Source organism: Schistocerca nitens, chromosome 4 (genome assembly GCF_023898315.1).
Source record: "Schistocerca nitens isolate TAMUIC-IGC-003100 chromosome 4, iqSchNite1.1, whole genome shotgun sequence".
Lineage (NCBI taxonomy): Eukaryota > Metazoa > Arthropoda > Insecta > Orthoptera > Acrididae > Schistocerca > Schistocerca nitens.
The window spans coordinates 412558686-412576415 of record NC_064617.1 but is presented as its reverse complement, the minus strand read 5'-3'; the positions used below and the strand labels follow the sequence as shown (position 1 = coordinate 412576415).

At 41.9% G+C, this 17730-nt stretch overlaps 1 protein-coding gene across 1 annotated transcript in view; it reads left to right on the top strand.

The window, feature by feature from the left end:
* The window catches only part of LOC126252347 (UNC93-like protein), a 435773-nt gene that overhangs the window by 67033 nt on the left and 351010 nt on the right, over window positions 1-17730 (top strand). Inside the window, exon 2 of the mRNA XM_049953237.1 lies at window positions 9062-9248. Within this exon, the coding sequence (XP_049809194.1) occupies window positions 9062-9248 (187 nt within the window). The remainder of the gene's footprint in view (window positions 1-9061; window positions 9249-17730) is intronic.

The following is a 17730-nucleotide window of genomic DNA, read 5'->3' as shown; positions in this document are numbered from 1 at the left end:
ATTCAGTTTTTTTAAATGCTATTTTTAGACCAGTCTTAGCAGCAATTGATTGTAGGCTGGACACTTGAATCTTAGCTTCGTCAATATTATTAGCAACGAGTACCAGATTATCAGCAACAGCCAAACGGTTTCCAAAAATGGTTCAAATAGCTCTGAGCACTATGGGACTCAACTGCTGTGGTTATCAGTCCCCTAGAACTTAGAACTACTTAAACCTAACTAACCTAAGGACATCACATACACCCATGCCCGAGGCAGGATTCGAACCAGCGACCGTAGCAACAGCGCGGCTCCGGACTGGAGCGCCTAGAACCGCACGGCCAACGCGGCCGACAAACGGTTTCCACTGAGGCCATTTCTTTTGTGTCCAATTTGAATCGTATAACCTGGCGGTACGGTTGTTTTCCACTCTCTATCTTTTCCAGGACACCGTTGAAAGGCAATGGAAAGAGCAGGTCACCTTGTCTCATCCCTGTACATATTTCAAATGGTTCTGATAGTTCGCCTTGGAACTTGACCTTTGACACTGTGTTATTTAAAGTGGCGCTTATCAGATTGATTGTATTCCTATACCTTCACTGTAGTCTTTTTCTTGTTTATTCGCATTCCATACTGATTGCATAGAATTTTTCTTTATTGTTCTGAGGACTTCATCTAGATCCTCTTTTGTCTCCGTGACTATAGCAGTATCATCTGCATAACTTAGCATGTCTATCTTCTGCCTATTAATTTTGATCGCCACCTCAATAGCTTCTCGAACTTGGTCCTTAGCTTCATGGATGTAAGCATTGAATATAAGAGGAGAGAGAGCACAATCTTGTCTTACCCCTTTTCTAATGTTTGCTTCTTGTTCCTGGTGACAGTTCCTAACCACTGCCACCTCATTCTTATAGAAACTGAGTATCACACGGATGTCTTTGTACTTTCTTCCACTTTTCCTCAGCACTCTGAACATCTCTTGCCAGATAACGTTATCAAATGCCTTTTCCATATCTACAAAGGCAATAGTTGGCTTATTTTTCTGTAATTGCTTTTCGATAACGAGTCTCAGTGCTAGAATCGCCTCTCTTGTTCCCAATCCCCTTCTGAAACCAAACTTATCTTCACTCAGCATACCATCAACTGATCCAAAGTGCTAATGATCGCTTGCCCTGGGCTGTGAACGCCGGTGTGCTTCGTTGCACATACTGAGGTGTTGACTGGCCTTATTTGTTATCCAGAAAGGCTCTGGTTTGACTGAAAAAACTCACGGTCTGGCTGGCCTAACGCAAGGTGGTTGTCTTAGTTGTATGAGCGCTGTTGACCCAGTCTTGTTGGCGTGCTATAGCAGAGATCAGTGATAGGACAAGTTTTAAGTATAGTTTGTATTAACTTTGTTGATAAGCATTGGCGGCTGATGTCTACGCAAAAAATACGAGATCAAGCTGAAAAGTAATGGCTCCGAATTTAATATGTGATAATATAAAACTTTTTTTAAAATAAAACCAACGTTATCAACATTCTGCATCAATATTCTTCGTGTCGCGTCTAAGTATTTGCAGCCCTCCGCCGCTAGAGGGGTCCGGGTTGTAGCGTATAACATGGGTGTGTGTAACGTATTAGGTTGCTGCTTAAAATAGTAGCGTTTTTCTTTAGGTTTGAAACACGGCTGATACACATAACGAGGTTTTAGTCATCAATAATACAGGTTGTCCGGAAATTCCCCGTTACCGGTGCAAACTTCTAGTGCTCAGCGCCTTTTGAACCATTCCTCACACACAAATAAAGAAAGATGTTATGTGGACATGTGTCCTAAACGCTTAATTTCAATGTTAGAGTGCGTTTTAGTTTCTTCATTATGTACTGTACTTCCTCGATTCACTGCCAGTTGGCCCAATTGAAGGAAGGTAATGTTGACTTCGGTGCTTGTGTTGACATGCGACTCATTGCTCTACAGTACTAGCGTCAAGCACATCAGTACGTAGCATCAACAGGTTAGCGTTCATCACGAACGTGGTTTTGCAGTCAGTGCAATGTTTACAAATGCGGAGTTGGCAGATGGCCATTTGATGTATGGATTAGCACGGGGCAATAGGCGTGGCGCGGTACGTTTGTATCGAGACAGATTTCCAGATCGAAGGTGTCCCGACAGGAAGACGTTCGAAGCAATTGATCGCAAGACCTAGAACGACGAGGACACCTGCAATGGACGAGGCAATTCTTCGTGCAGTTGACGATAACCCTAATGTCAGCGTTAGAGAAGTTGCTGCTGTACAAGGTAACGTTGACCACGTCACTGTATGGAGAGTGCTATGGGAGAACCAGTTGTTTCCGTACCATGTACAGCGTGTGCAGGCACTATCAGCAGCTGATTGGCTTCCACGGGTACACTTCTGCGAATGGTTCATCCAACAATGTGTCAATCCTCATTTCAGTGCAAATGTTCTCTTTACGGATGCGGCTTCATTCCAACGTGATCAAATTGGAAATTTTCACAATCAACATGTGTGGGCTGACGAGAATCCGCACGCAATTGTGCAATCACGTCATCAACGCAGATTTTCTGTGAACGTTTGGGCAGGCATTGTTGGCGATGTCTTGATTGGGCCCCATGTTCTTCCACCTACGCTCAATGGAGCACGTTATCATGATTTCATCCGGGATACTCTACCTGTGCTGCTAGAACATGTGCCTTTACAAGTACGACACAACATGTGGTTCATGTACGATGGAGCTCCTGCACATTTCAGTCAAAGTGTTCGTACGCTTCTCAACATCAGATTCGGTGACCGATGGATTGGTAGAGGCGGAGCAATTCCGTGGCCTCCACGCTCTCCTGACCTCAATCCTCTTGACTTTCATTTATGGGGGTATTTGAAAGCTCTTGTCTACGCAACCCCGGTACCAAATGTAGAGACTCTTCGTGCTCGTATTGTGGATGGCTGTGATACAATACGCCATTCTCCAGGGCTGCATCAGCGCATCAGGGATTCCATGCGACGGAGGGTGGATGCATGTATCCTCGCTAACGGAGGACATTTTGAACATTTCCTGTAACAAAGTGTTTGATGTCACGCTGGTACGTTCTGTTGCTGTGTTTTTCCATTCCATGATTAATGTGATTTGAGGAGAAGTAATAAAATGAGCTCTAACATGGAATGTAAGCGTTTCCTGACACATGTTCACATAACATATTTTCTTTCTTTGTGTGTGAGGAATGTTTCCTGAAAATTTGGCCGTACCTTTTTGTAACACCCTGTATAGTGCTTTTTGTCGGTCTAGCAGAATGTGGGCGGGCTTTGTCGTGGAGTTGCGTCACTTCACGCAGTCTCCCTCATCGTTATCCTTGGACTGCGTCTTCAAGGTGTCCCAGTTGCGGGCAATAGATGTCAGCAGTGATGGTTACACCTCGGGAAAGCGATTCATAGTACACCATGCTGTCGCTGTTCCACGGGCCGCATAACATTATCTTTTGTGGATGCGCGCTGGTTTTTTTACAGGGAGTAACTGCTTTATTTGGCCTGACATATACCTTTCTTTTCCTTACGTGTGCATAAAGACACCATTTTCCGTCACCAGTAACGATACAGGATGGGAGTGATAGGTGATGTTAAGGAGTCAGTTGATGAGGACCAAGGAAAGAGGCACTTATGGCTTGCCGCTCTTTTCGTGATTTTTGCTTAGATCATGCGGTATTCGAACATCCGATTTTTGAACCTTCACCATTGCATGCAACTGTCACACTATGGTAGGATGATCATAATTCATCACATTTGCCAATTTCATATACACTAACGTAAATTACTGCATATTAATGCGTTCGAACGATCTGCAACAAACCCTGAAGGTCTTCGTGAACTTGCCGCTCTTTTAGTGATTTTTGCTTAGATCATGCGGTATCCAAACATCCGATTTTTGAACCCCACCATTGCATGCAATTGTCGCACTATGGCAGGATGATCATAATTCAACACATTTGCCAATTTCATATACACTAACGTAGATCACTGCATATTAATGCGTTCGAACGATCTGCAACAAACCCTGAAGGTCTTCCTGAACGTGGAGAGTTCCAATTTCTTCACTTGGAAAAACATTTTGTAGCATCCACAGCTCCACTCACTGTCTCCAGATGACAAAATGACAACATGTACACTCAAATACGAACAGAGAACTATGAGCAAAAAATGATAATCGATAAATAAACCCATAGCAACTGGAATATCAACATGCAATACAAAAACGCTACGAACTTTAGGACCAATCTAATAATTGTCTGTGTGCCAGAAACAGTGTGCTGTAATCTATTTTCGAATTCGAAGAGTTCGGCCACCCACTGAGTACTCCTTCTTTCAGTATGACAATGCCAGACAACATTCGAGCGCTCCGAAATCTGCAACAATCTGACGCTTTATTTTCACTGTTATCGATCATGACACATTCCCCACTTGGCCCCATCCGATATTCACATGTTTCCAGAACTTAAAGCACGCATTTGGGGCTTTAAGTTTGATAGTGATGAACCACTGCAGGGAGAAGTCTGTTTGTGGGTTCGTCAACAGAGTCAAACCGACTGCAGTGACGGTATCAACAAGGTGGTCACTCTTTGGGGGAAACGTGTTCGTCGCCATCGTTATTATGTCGAAAAATAAATATGTAGAGATGAAGCATAAAGCTTCAGAATATTAATAACGTTAGTTTTATTTGAAAGGCTTTAATACTATTGACACAAAAACTGGGAGGCATTACTTTTCACCCCGGCTTTGTATTTTTATTTGATTGAGGCTTAATGCCATTAATATCACAGCAGTATTTTGTAGGCATAAATAATGGGGAATTTATAAATTTGTTTTTTTAAATTTGATTTATTATACTGTCTTTTCGTAAGTTGCTGTAGTTGCATTTTGTAATTGCTGAGGATGTTATTGGGGTACATCCATTTCACTGTTTGAAATTATGTTGGCAGAAATATATTGAACGAGAGTTTTCAACGTTGTTTTCTTTTCATGGAAGTCGCTTGAAATAAAAGTGTAATGTGTCTTAAAGAAACAACCTAGCCCTTCCATTCATTTACTTTGTATCAGTTATTTATTTATTTAAACGTCAAGTTTCGCAGGACCAACTTGAGGAGCAAATCTCCAAGATCGTGGAATGTGTCAGTTCGAAAAAATGTTCAAATGTGTGTGAAATCATATGGGACTTAACTGCTAAGGTCATCAGTCCGTAAGCTTACACACTACTTAACCTAAATTATCCTAAGGACAAACACACACACCCATGCCCTAGGGAACCAGCCGCACAGTCGATGACTGCAGCGCCTAAGATCGCTCGACTAATCCCGCGCGGCAATGTGTCAGTACATGAACTTAAAACATCAGAGGAGTAACAGATATAAATAAGATATTTATGAACCCAAAAAAAGTCTAGCCGTAAGTTTCAGTAAACGCAGTGAAAAATATAACGTAAGGATCAGCTTAATGGTTCAAGGAACTTCTCAACAGAATAGGAGTGACCCACGAGGAAGCTGTTCACTTTAGATTTGAAAGCGCGTCGATTACTGCTAAAATTTTCGAATTCTTGTGGTAACTTACTGAAAATGGGTGCAACAGAGTCCTGCACACCTTTCTGCACAAGAGTTAAGGGAGTCCGATCCAAAAGCAGGTTGGATTTCTGTGTAGTATTAACTGAGTGAAAGCTGCTTATTCTTGGGGATAAGCTGATATGTTAACAGAAAACTGCAGTAAGGAATGCATATATTGAGATGGCAATGTCATAATACACCGACTAGTGAACAGGGGTCGACAAGAGGTTCGCGAACTTACACCACTTACTGCCCGAACCGCCCGATTCTGAGCCAAAAATTTCCTTTAAGAATGTGTGTGAAGAGTTAACCAAAAGTGTAATATCATACGACATAAGGGAATGAAAATAAGCAAAGTAGACTAGTTTTCGTATGGAACGATAACTTACTTCAGATATCGTTCCAATAGTAAATTCTTTGAACAAGATCCTAAACGTGGGCTTTCCACGACAGTTTACTGTCTATCTGAAAACCTATAAATTGAACTGTTCAGTTACACGAATCATATGCCTATTCTGTGAAATTAAAACGTCGGATTTTGTTGAACTGTGTGACAGAAACTGTAAAAACTGAGTCTTACAGTGATTGAGCGTTAGTTTATTTTCTACAAGCCATGAAGTTATGTCATGAACTGCACTATTTGAAACGGAGCCAAAGTTACACACAACATCCTTTGTTACCAAGCTAGTGTCATCAGCAAACAGAAATATCTTGGTCACACCTGTAATACTAGAGGCCATATCATTTATATAAATAAGGAACAGGAGTGGCCCCAACACTAATCTCTGGGGCATCGCCCTATTTGTCCGTACCTCACTCAGCTCCACATCACAGCCATTTTCAACTCTGTGAATAATGACCTTTTGGTGTCAGTTGTTAAAGTAAGAGGTGAACCAATTGTGAACTACTTCCCGTATTCCGTAATGGTCCAACTTCTGAACCAATATCTTGTGATCAACACAATCAAACGCCATAGTTGAATCAAAAAATATGCCTAGCGTTTGAAACATTTTGTTTAACCCACTCAGTACCTCACAGAGAAAAGAGAATATAGCATTTTCATTGTTAAACGACTTCTAAAGCCAAACTGCACATTTGATAGTAAGTTATGTGATATAAAATGAACAATTATCCTTACATACAGATCTTCCCAATAACTTCATCAAACACTGATGGCATAGAAACATGTCTAAAATTTTCTGCATTAGCCCTTTCTCCCCTTTTATACATCGGCTTTACTATTGAGTACTTTAATCGTTCAGTGAACTGACCATTGCTAAAGGAAAAATTACAAATATGGCTAAGTACAGGGCTAGCATGTACCGCACAGTACTTTAATATTCTGCTAGGCACTCCGTCAGATCCATGAGAGTCTTTAGTCTTCAGTGATTTAATTATTGACTCAATGTCCCCCTTGTTTGTATCACAGATGAGTATTTCAGACATCAATCTCGGAAAGGCATTTGCTAAGAGAGTTACGTGATATCCTGTAGAAACTAATTTTTTTTTATTTAATTCACCAGCAATGCTCAGAAAATGATTGTTAAATACTGTACATAGATCAGATTTATCAGTAACAGAAATATTTTTACTACGAAGTGACATTACATCGTCGACCTTGTGCTGCTGTGTAGACACTTCCTTCACAACTGACCATATGGTTTTAATTTTATCCTGTGAATTTGCTATTCTATTTGAGCACCACATAGTCTTTGTCTTCCTAATAACATTTTTAAGCACCTTACAACAGTGTTTGTAATGGGCGACTGCAGGTTCATTGTGACTACTTCTAACATTCTGATATACACTCCAGGAAATTGAAATAAGAACACCGTGAATTCATTGTCCCAGGAAGGGGAAACTTTATTGACACATTCCTGGGGTCAGATACATCACATGATCACACTGACAGAACCACAGGCACATCGACACAGGCAACAGAGCATGCACAATGTCGGCACTAGTACAGTGTATATCCACCTTTCGCAGCAATGCAGGCTGCTATTCTCCCATGGAGACGATCGTAGAGATGCTGGATGTAGTCCTGTGGAACGGCTTGCCATGCCATTTCCACCTGGCGCCTCAGTTGGACCAGCGTTCGTGCTGGACGTGCAGACTGCGTGAGACGACGCTTCATCCAGTCCCAAACATGCTCAATGGGGGACAGATCCGGAGACCTTGCTGGCCAGGGTAGTTGACTTACACCTTCTAGAGCACGTTGGGTGGCACGGGATACATGCGGACGTGCATTGTCCTGTTGGAACAGCAAGTTCCCTTGCCGGTCTAGGAATGGTAGAACGATGGGTTCGATGACGGTTTGGATGTACCGTGCACTATTCAGTGTCCCCTCGACGATCACCAGTGGTGTACGGCCAGTGTAGGAGATCGCTCCCCACACCATGATGCCGGGTGTTGGCCCTGTGTGCCTCGGTCGTATGCAGTCCTGATTGTGGCGCTCACCTGCACGGCGCCAAACACGCATACGACCATCATTGGCACCAAGGCAGAAGCGACTCTCATCGCTGAAGACGACACGTCTCCATTCGTCCCTCCATTCACGCCTGTCGCGACACCACTGGAGGCGGGCTGCACGATGTTGGGGCGTGAGCGGAAGACGGCCTAACGGTGTGCGGGACCGTAGCCCAGCTTCATGGAGACGGTTGCGAATGGTCCTCGCCGATACCCCAGGAGCAACAGTGTCCCTAATTTGCTGGGAAGTGGCGGTGCGGTCCCCTACGGCACTGCGTAGGATCCTACGGTCTTGGCGTGCATCCGTGCGTCGCTGCGGTCCGGTCCCAGGTCGACGGGCACGTGCACCTTCCGCCGACCACTGGCGACAACATCGATGTACTGTGGAGACCTCACGCCCCACGTGTTGAGCAATTCGGCGGTACGTCCACCCGGCCTCCCGCATGCCCACTATACGCCCTCGCTCAAAGTCCGTCAACTGCACATACGGTTCACGTCCACGCTGTCGCGGCATGCTACCAGTGTTAAAGACTGCGATGGAGCTCCGTATGCCACGGCAAACTGGCTGACACTGACGGCGGCGGTGCACAAATGCTGCGCAGCTAGCGCCATTCGACGGCCAACACCGCGGTTCCTGGTGTGTCCGCTGTGCCGTGCGTGTGATCATTGCTTGTACAGCCCTCTCGCAGTGTCCGGAGCAAGTATGGTGGGTCTGACACACCGGTGTCAATGTGTTCTTTTTTCCATTTCCAGGAGTGTAGTTCTCACTTGCTTTATCGCTCCCGTTAGCGAGCGTGGGATCTGAAGTGCTGCTGTCTTATAACGAACTCGTAATTAAGTAGCTGCTTAATTATATAATCATACTGAAACAACAGTTAGGAAAAACGTTCTAATTTCTTTCAGATGTCCACATTTGAATACTGAACCACCCGTCATAAGGGTACCTCTCGTCAAAGACACGAAAGAAATATTCGTAAAAAGAAGATGGGTAGGTTCCAGGCGATATTGAATGATGGATTGGTATGTTCTCAGAGGACGAGTGCGGCACGGAGATGACCGACATGCGGAGCGACTCTGCGGCAGAGAGGCTCCAGAAGCTGAGCGGTCCAGAACCGGAGGAGGACGCACCCGCTGCTCCCCTTGTCTGCTCCAGCCTGCCCACGTTGGTTCTGGAGAAGGGCCAACAACGACCAAAAGACCTCGAGGCGCACGAGGAAAGGTAAGTAAGCGCCCTAGTGTGATTTAGCGTCTGCTTGACGGAAACCTTACTTCCACTTCACCACCACGCAGTGAGCGCAGTTGTCTTGTGCATTTGTACAGGATACTTGACTAATATTTTGGTGACAAAAGTCGTAGGACAGAAATACGCGCATATACAGGTGGCGGTAGTATTGCGTACACGAGGAACAACAGGGCAGCGCATTCGCGGAGCTGTCATTTGTACTCAGTTGGCGACGAGAATTAAAAGACTTTGGAAAGCGGAAGGGGTAGCTGCAGCTAGACGGATGGCGTATTTCGGAAATCGTTAGGAAACCAATATTTCAAGATCCTCAGCGTCCGGGGTGTGCCTAGAATACCAAATTTCAGGCTTTACCTATCACCACGGACAACGCAGTGGCTGACGCCAAGAACTTAACGACCGAGAGCAGCGCCGTTACCGCAGAGTTGTTAGTGCTAACAGACAAGCAACACATCGTAAAATAACCGCAGACGTCAATGTCAGACGTTCGACGAACGTAAGTCAGTACAGAGCGGCGAAATTAGGAGTTAATGGGTGACCCGTGGTTTAGGGGTAGTGACGTGAATTAGTAATCAGAACGTGCCCTTTCCTGGTTCGAACCCCGCCACTGCCTAAATTTTGAATAAAAATTGTCAGCATTGGCGGCTGAAGACTTCAGACATAAGAAATCACCCTCATTCTGCCAACGACATTATGAAAGAGGGCGGAGGAGCGGACAGAGATTCAGGGCACTCTTTTTCTCTTCGGGTGAGAAACTGCCCCTAAAAAGCGGAAGAATCAGCAATGATCGAAGGCGTGACGCTGCAGGAGGCAATGTAAACCACTGCATTAAAGACACAGAATGTGTATTCACAGGACATGTCGCCTGTAACTGAAAAAGTCTAGCCGGCCGCGGTGGTCTCGCGGTTCTAGGCGCGCAGTCCGGAACCGTGGGACTGCTACGGTCGCAGGTTCGAATCCTGCCTCGGGCATGGATGTGTGTGATGTCCTTAGGTTAGTTAGGTTTAAGTAGTTCTAAGTTCTAGGGGACTGATAACCACAGCAGTTGAGTCCCATAGTGCTCAGAGCCATTTGAACCATTTTTTTGAAAAAGTCTCATGGGGATTGTAGATAAAGTATATTAGGCTATTGAATGGGTAATTCAGTACGTAAAAGGAGATTAAAATCCTTCATGGAGGGTTGGAATGCGGTAGAAAGCTATACGGGAGAATATAGGCTTGGTACTAGAAATGAGAGGGGGAAGAGGACTAATTGACTTCTACAATAAATTTCTGCGAGTAACACCGAAGACTCTGTTCAAGAGGTGGAGACATACTTGGAAAAGACGAGGAGATACGGAAAGATTCCAGTTGGATTACATGGTCAGACAGAGACTCCGAAATCAGATAGAGGATCGTAAGGCGTACACAGGAGCAGATTCGGACTCAGATCACGGTTTAATAGTGATGAGGAGCAGGCTGAATGTTAAGAGACTACTCAGGAATAATCATGCGCAAAGAAGTAGGAGACGAAAATTCTAAGGAATGAAGAGATATCCGTGAAGTTCTCTGATCCTGTATATACTGCAGTGAAGAATAAGTCAGTAGGCAGTTCGGTTCAAGAGAAATGGACATCTCTGGAAAGGGCAGTCACAGACATTTTAAAGAAAAGTAGAGGTACAAAGAAGGTAACAGCGAAGAAACCAACACAAGTAATACTTCAGTTGATCGATGACAGCAGGAAGTACAAAAATGTTCAGAGAAATTCAGAAATACAGGTCGCAGAGGAATGAAATAAATAGGGAGTGCAAGGAAGCTAAGACGAAATGGATGCATGAAAAATGTGAAAAAATCGAAAAAGAAATGTTTGTCGGAAGTACTGCCTCAGCAAATAGAAAAATCAAAACAACCTTCGGTGAAATTAATAGCAAGGATGGTAACATTAAGAGAGCAATGGGTATTCCACTCTTAAATGCAGGGGGTAGAGCGGATGGATGGAAAGAGTCACTGAAAGCCTCTATGAGGAGGAAGACCTATTATTGTGAGCAGCTTTATTTTTTTGTTTATTCTGAGTTTTTATGTTATGTGGTCTGAAAATATTTGTGAGTTTATATGAAACTTCTACAGTGGAAGACTGGCAAATTTTGGGATTTCGTTTTTGACTTTTAATGGTGATGGTGCTTGCTTAAGTTTACTTTGGACTTTTTCATGTAGGGTTTCTTTGGGGGAGGTGTTATATCCATCATTTTTGGCTATAAATTTTAGAGTGTTCATTCCTTTACATTTGTCTGCTTCACTGATGCGGATGCGAACTACACGGTTTACAGATGACTTGAAGAATATGGATGGTGTTGGTTTTGGTGTCATGAGGTATTGTTAATGGCAACATCAGTGGTAGTGAGTTTTCTATATATTTGGAAGATATGCTTGTTATTGTGACTGTGCATCCTCATATCCAGGAAATTAATTCCTTTCGTGGTCTGATGTTGAAGTGTGAGTTTAATATTTGCAAGCGTTATATTTATTTCATTTGATAGGTTATTTAGTTCTTATTTTGGACCATTGAAAAGTATTATTGATTTATTCACATATCTTTTATAACACAAGATTTTTTCCATTAAATTGTGAATGAATTAAGAATAGTTCCTGTTCTAAGTTATGTCTCGTATGTAGCAAGTCTGCAAGGCTGCTACCCATTTCCAGACCTTTGTTTTACATGCAGAACTGGTCATTGACTAAAAATAGTTGTGTGAGAGGCTTAATTCAAGCAACGTCATAGTCCATAAATTTCTGCATTGCTTAGCGTTTTGTATTTGATTAAATTGCTTTGTATTATTGAGAGAGTGTCATTGCAGGGGATGTATGTGTGGATGTTTACTAACCCAAAGGAGGCCAATGTTGCTGTGTATGGCACTATTACGTCCTTAATATTGCTGATTAACTCAAAACTGTTGTTAACTGAAAAGCTGTTTTCATAGTTGTAATTTTCCTACAGTATACTATAAAGTTTTCTAATAATTTTGTATCCTTGTTTGTTTGTGACACTTACAGTTGGACATATGGGACAACCGCTTTTGTTAATCTTAAGCTGAACCTTGAGGCCTGTGCATTCATTACAATAATGTTCCAGAAAAAGACTTGTTGCATATTTATTCCCAAATACATCGCCAACAAATGATAGGGCCGACTAGAAAACAATGAAACTAACAAATAAAAAAATCCTTGTCTTGGTCACCATATTCCATTTTTTATTGCTCCTGATTCTTCAGATCAAATCTTTTCTACAAGGAACTAACATTAAAAGGGTAGAATAGCCTGTAGATACTCCTAATTGTGGTGACGCTCAAGCTGATCACATACTTTATGGATGCATAGTCTCTAGTCAGAACTGAAACAATTTGGTGAACATTAAAAACGAAATTGGCTCTCACCGTGCAGCTCATTACAGAGTAAACATGTTGGGCCAACATGTGGATGTTGTGACCAGCATACAGAAAAAATAATTTCCCACATTCATTGTCCCACATTTATTCCCCTCCTTATATATTCTAATTATAGCGTAAACATGTAACATTTTACAATCATTTATACACTGGACATTAATATATTTCAAAAGATAGGTAACTTGGTCATGTGACGCTTCATTTTACAACAGTACTTTTTAAAAGAGTCAAGACTGTAGTTGCTAGATATGCAGGAACAAACAACGACTGCAGTATTAATACTAACAATATCTAGCGTTGTAACGTGTGTAGAGTAGAAGGGAACTGTATTTTGAGGCCGGACGAGGAAATAAACCTTATATAAGACATCTTAGGTTTAGGATCCTATAAAAAACAATGATGACGATAATAACGTAAATGGCAGTAATGATAGTTCAAATCAATCACATGTAAAGAACTGATGGCAGTAATGACAGTGATACTACATAAGTGATATGCCTTTAGGTAATTTCTAAATTCAAACGTTCCCGTATGAATTTACGTTCATTAAATACGAATGCTATGTGAAGTTTCTATACATGGCAACCATAATTGATCCATAAAAGAAAATAAGTGTAATCTTAAGTAATCTGCATCAAAAGTAATGTGCGATGTGAAGTGCGTGATACTGGAAAGGCGATTTACAACGAATTTCGCGTGACCTATAGGTCCACCATTGTGTTTATATGCAGCTAATATAAAGCCTGAACATACGCTATTAATATGAGAAATAGCACGAAGCTCACCGAAAGCCTCATCAGTCAAAACGTTAGGGGTGGCTCAATGTGAAAATAGTGCAGGAGCAAGACTCCAATACCGTACGATAGCTGCTCCTTTTTGCTACAAGCTCATTTGGAAAACTGTCATAATGCCGAAGTTACACAATACCATTAATCCGTCATCAACATTTAGGTTGAAAACTACAATGTCGACAAATACGTTCGCAGAAATGATTCGTAGTGAAAACGGTAACATACAGAACAATATATAGTGCCATGACATCTCTCATAGCCAACAAGGAATCCACCTCACATACTAACCCGTTACAAAATGTGATGACGTTTACAGCGTCATCAAATCACGGTCTAAATGACTTCAATATGAAACATCGAAATCGACATACAATAGAATATGTCAAAAGCCGACACACACTTAGTGAGCAAAAGTAAGAATTAGAGCAATGCCGTTCTCACTGACACAGTATCAATAGTTTAAACAAAGTTAGTCCTTTAAGAGGTACAAGTGAATGCTATAAAACTTTTATATATCAGTAGTGGTAGGTACTTGTAACAAAATAATTGCACAAAAACATTAGTTGGTAAAAATTAAAGTTTTTAATAAAACTGTAATTATTAAACTATTGTTACAATCCTGTTTCTTCTCTGTTTTGTATAATTTGATCAGGAAGAACACAGTCAGTGTATATTGTGACGTAGTTTTCTTGGGATATAGGCAGGTCTGTGTTCAGGGGCGCAGCGACCAAGAAAAAATGTGTTATTCAGCCTATCATGGTCGCAGACGCTTTGAAAGATTCCCCTGTATGAAGTTTCAACAATTGCAATCATCAATGTTAAACGCTGTTAATATCGCTACGTTTATCGTGAAATACCATAAGTGAGGAGGAAATTACGAACTGATAAGGTGCCTTCCTCCAATTTAGCACCGTTTCGTATTCTTTCTTTTTTTAGTCATCAGTACTTTGACTGGTTTAATGGGACCGGCCATTAATTTCTCTCCTGTGCCAACCGCTTCAACTCAGAGTAGTACTTGCAACCTACGTCCTCAATCATTGGTTGCATGTATTCCAAACTTAGACTTTCTCTACAGTTTCTACGCAACTGCGGTTCTATCTAGTACCACGGTAATTATGTCCTATGATACCCTTCTTCTTGTCAGTGTTTTCCATGTATTCCCTTCCTCGCAGATTCTGAGGATAACCTCCTCATGCCTTACGTTACCAGTCCACCTAATTTTTGACATTCATCTGTAACACCACTTCTCATATGCTTTGATTCTCTTCTTTTCCGGTTTCCCACGATCCATGTTTCATTACACAACAACGCACATTCTCAGAAATTTCTTTCTCAAGTTAAGGCCTATATTTGACAGTTCTCTTCGCCCTGTTTGCCATTCCTAGTGTGATTCTTACGTCCTCCTTGCTCCGTCTGTCATCGCTTACTTTGCTGCCTAGGTAGGAGAATTCCTTAACTACTTCTACCTCGTGGTCGCCAATCCTGATGTTAAGATTCTCGCTGTACTCATTTGTGCTACTTCTCATTACTTTCGTCTTTCATCGATTCACTCTCATTCCACCTTCTGTACTGATAAATGTTCATTCCATTGAACACATACTGTAATTCTTCACTTTCAGTGAGGATAGTAGTGTCATCAGCGAATTTTATCATTGATATCTTTTCACTCTTGAAACGTTCTTTGATTTCCGCAATTGTTTCTTCAAGATACAGATCCAACAATGGGAGAAAAGACACTCTTTTTTAATCCGAGGACATCCTTTTCCGTCTCGTACTTTGATTTTTCCGTCTTGGTTCTCGTATATATTATGTATTACCCGTGTTTACCTATCACTTATCCATGTTTTTCCCACAATTTCGAACATCTTGCACCTTTTTACGTTATCGAATGCTTTTTCTAGATCGACAAATCCTGTGAACATGTCTTGATTTTTATTCAGTCTTACTTCCATTATCAGCCGAAACGTCAGAATTGCCTCTCTGGTACCTTTATCTTACCAGAAGCCAAACTGTCATGTAACGCATCCTCAATTATCTTTTCCATTCTTCCGTACACAATACTTATTAGTAAGTTGGATGAATGAGCTGTTAAGCTACCTGTGCGATAGTTCCCGCTCTTGTCAGCTCTTGCAGTCTTCGGAAATGTGTTGATGATTTTTTTTCCCAGAAGTCAGATGGTATATCGCCAGAACCAACGTAAATAGTCGTTTTGTTCCCACTTCACGCGATTATTTTAGTAATTTTGATGGAACGTTATGTATCGCTCCTGGCTTATTCGATCTTAGACCTTCCAAAGCTCTTTCGAATTCTGATTAAGTCTTCCATAATGACTCCGGTTTCTTCTTCTATAACGACAAGTATTCCCCTTCACAGAGGCCTACAACGTAGTCTTTCACAAATCCGCTGTCTCCTAGCATTTAACAGTGCAATTACCATTACACTCTTAAAGTTATCACCCTCGTTTTTAATTTCACCGAAGGTTGTTTTTACTTTTCTATACTTGAGTCAGTCTTCCTTACAATCATTTCATTATCGGTTTCTTCACATTTTTCATATAGCCATTTAGTCTCGGGTTCCCTACACTTCCTATTTATTTCATTCCCCAGCGACTTGCATTTCTGTATTCCTGAATTTCCCTGAACATATCTGTACTTCCTTCTGTCATCGATCAACTGAAGTATTTCTTTTGTTACCCATGGTTTCTTCGCAGTTAGCTTCTTTGCACCTGCACCTCCATTTTTCTTTCCAACTTCTGTGGTTGCTGTCTTTAGAGAAATGCGCTCCTCTTCAATCCAACTACCTGCTGAGCTATTCTTCGTCGCAGTTTCCATAGCCTCAGAGAAATTGAAGCGTATCTCTCTATTTTTTAATACTTCAGCATACCACTTCTTCAGGCACTGGTTTTTCCTGATTAGTCTCTACAATTTCAACCTACTCTTCATCACTACTAAATTGTGATCCGTGTCTATACCTGCTCCTGAGTACGCTTTAAATGCAGTATCTGATTTCGGAACGTCTAGCTAACCATTTTGCAACAGAAGTCTTCCCGTAGGTTTCGCCCTTTTCCTCTTGTGATTCTCGACCAGAGTATTCGCTATTAGTAGCTGAAATTTATAGCAGAATTCAATTAGCATTTCTCCTCTCTCATTCCTTACCAAGCCCAAACTCTCCTGTAACCATTTCTTTCGCTCTTTCCTCTAAAGCCGTATTACAGTCCTCCGTGGCCATTAGGTATTCACCTCACTTTACGTCCTGAATTACGGGTTCAGTATCCTTGTATACTTCCTCTATCTCTTTATCTTCGACTTGCGACGTCGGCATGTATATATGAACTACTGTTGTCGTCGTTGATATGCTGTCGATTCGGATGACAGAAGCCCTATCACTGAACAGTTCACAGTAACTAACTCTCTGCCTTACCCTTTTTTTTTTTTTTTTTTTTTTGTCATCAGTCTACTGACTAGTTTGATGCGGCCCACCATGAATTCGTTTCCTGTGCTAACCTCTTCATCTCAGAGTCGCACTTGCAACCTACGTCCTCAATTATTTGCTTGACGTATTCCAATCTCTGTCTTCCTCTACAGTTTTTGCCCTCTACAGCTCCCTCTAGTACCATGGAAGTCATTCCCTCATGTCTTAGCAGATGTCCTATCATCCTGTCCCTTCTCCTTATCAGTGTTTTCCACATATTCCTTTCCTCTCTGATTCTGCGTAGGACCTCCTCATTCCTTACCTTATCAGTCCACCAAATTTTCAACATTCGTCTATAGCACCACATCTCAAATGCTTCGATTCTCTTCTCTTCCGGTTTTCCTACAGTCCATGTTTCACTACCATACAATGCTGTACTCCAGACGTACATCCTCAGAAATTTCTTCCTCAAATTAAGGCCGGTATTTGATATTAGTAGACTTATCTTGGCCAGAAATGCCTCTTTTGCCATAGCGAGTCTGCTTTTGATGTCCTCCTTGCTCCGTCCGTCATTAGTTATTTTACTGCCTAGGTAGCAGAATTCCTTAACTTCATTGACTTCGTGACCATCAACCCTGATGTCAAGTTTCTCGCTGTTCTCAATTCTACTACTTCTCATTACCTTCGTCTTTCTCCGATTTACTCTCAAACCATACTGTGTACTCAGTAGACTGTTCATTCCATTCAGCAGATCATTTAATTCTTCTTCACTTTCACTCAGGATAGCAATGTCATCAGCGAATCGTATCACTGATATCCTTTCACCTTGTATTTTAAT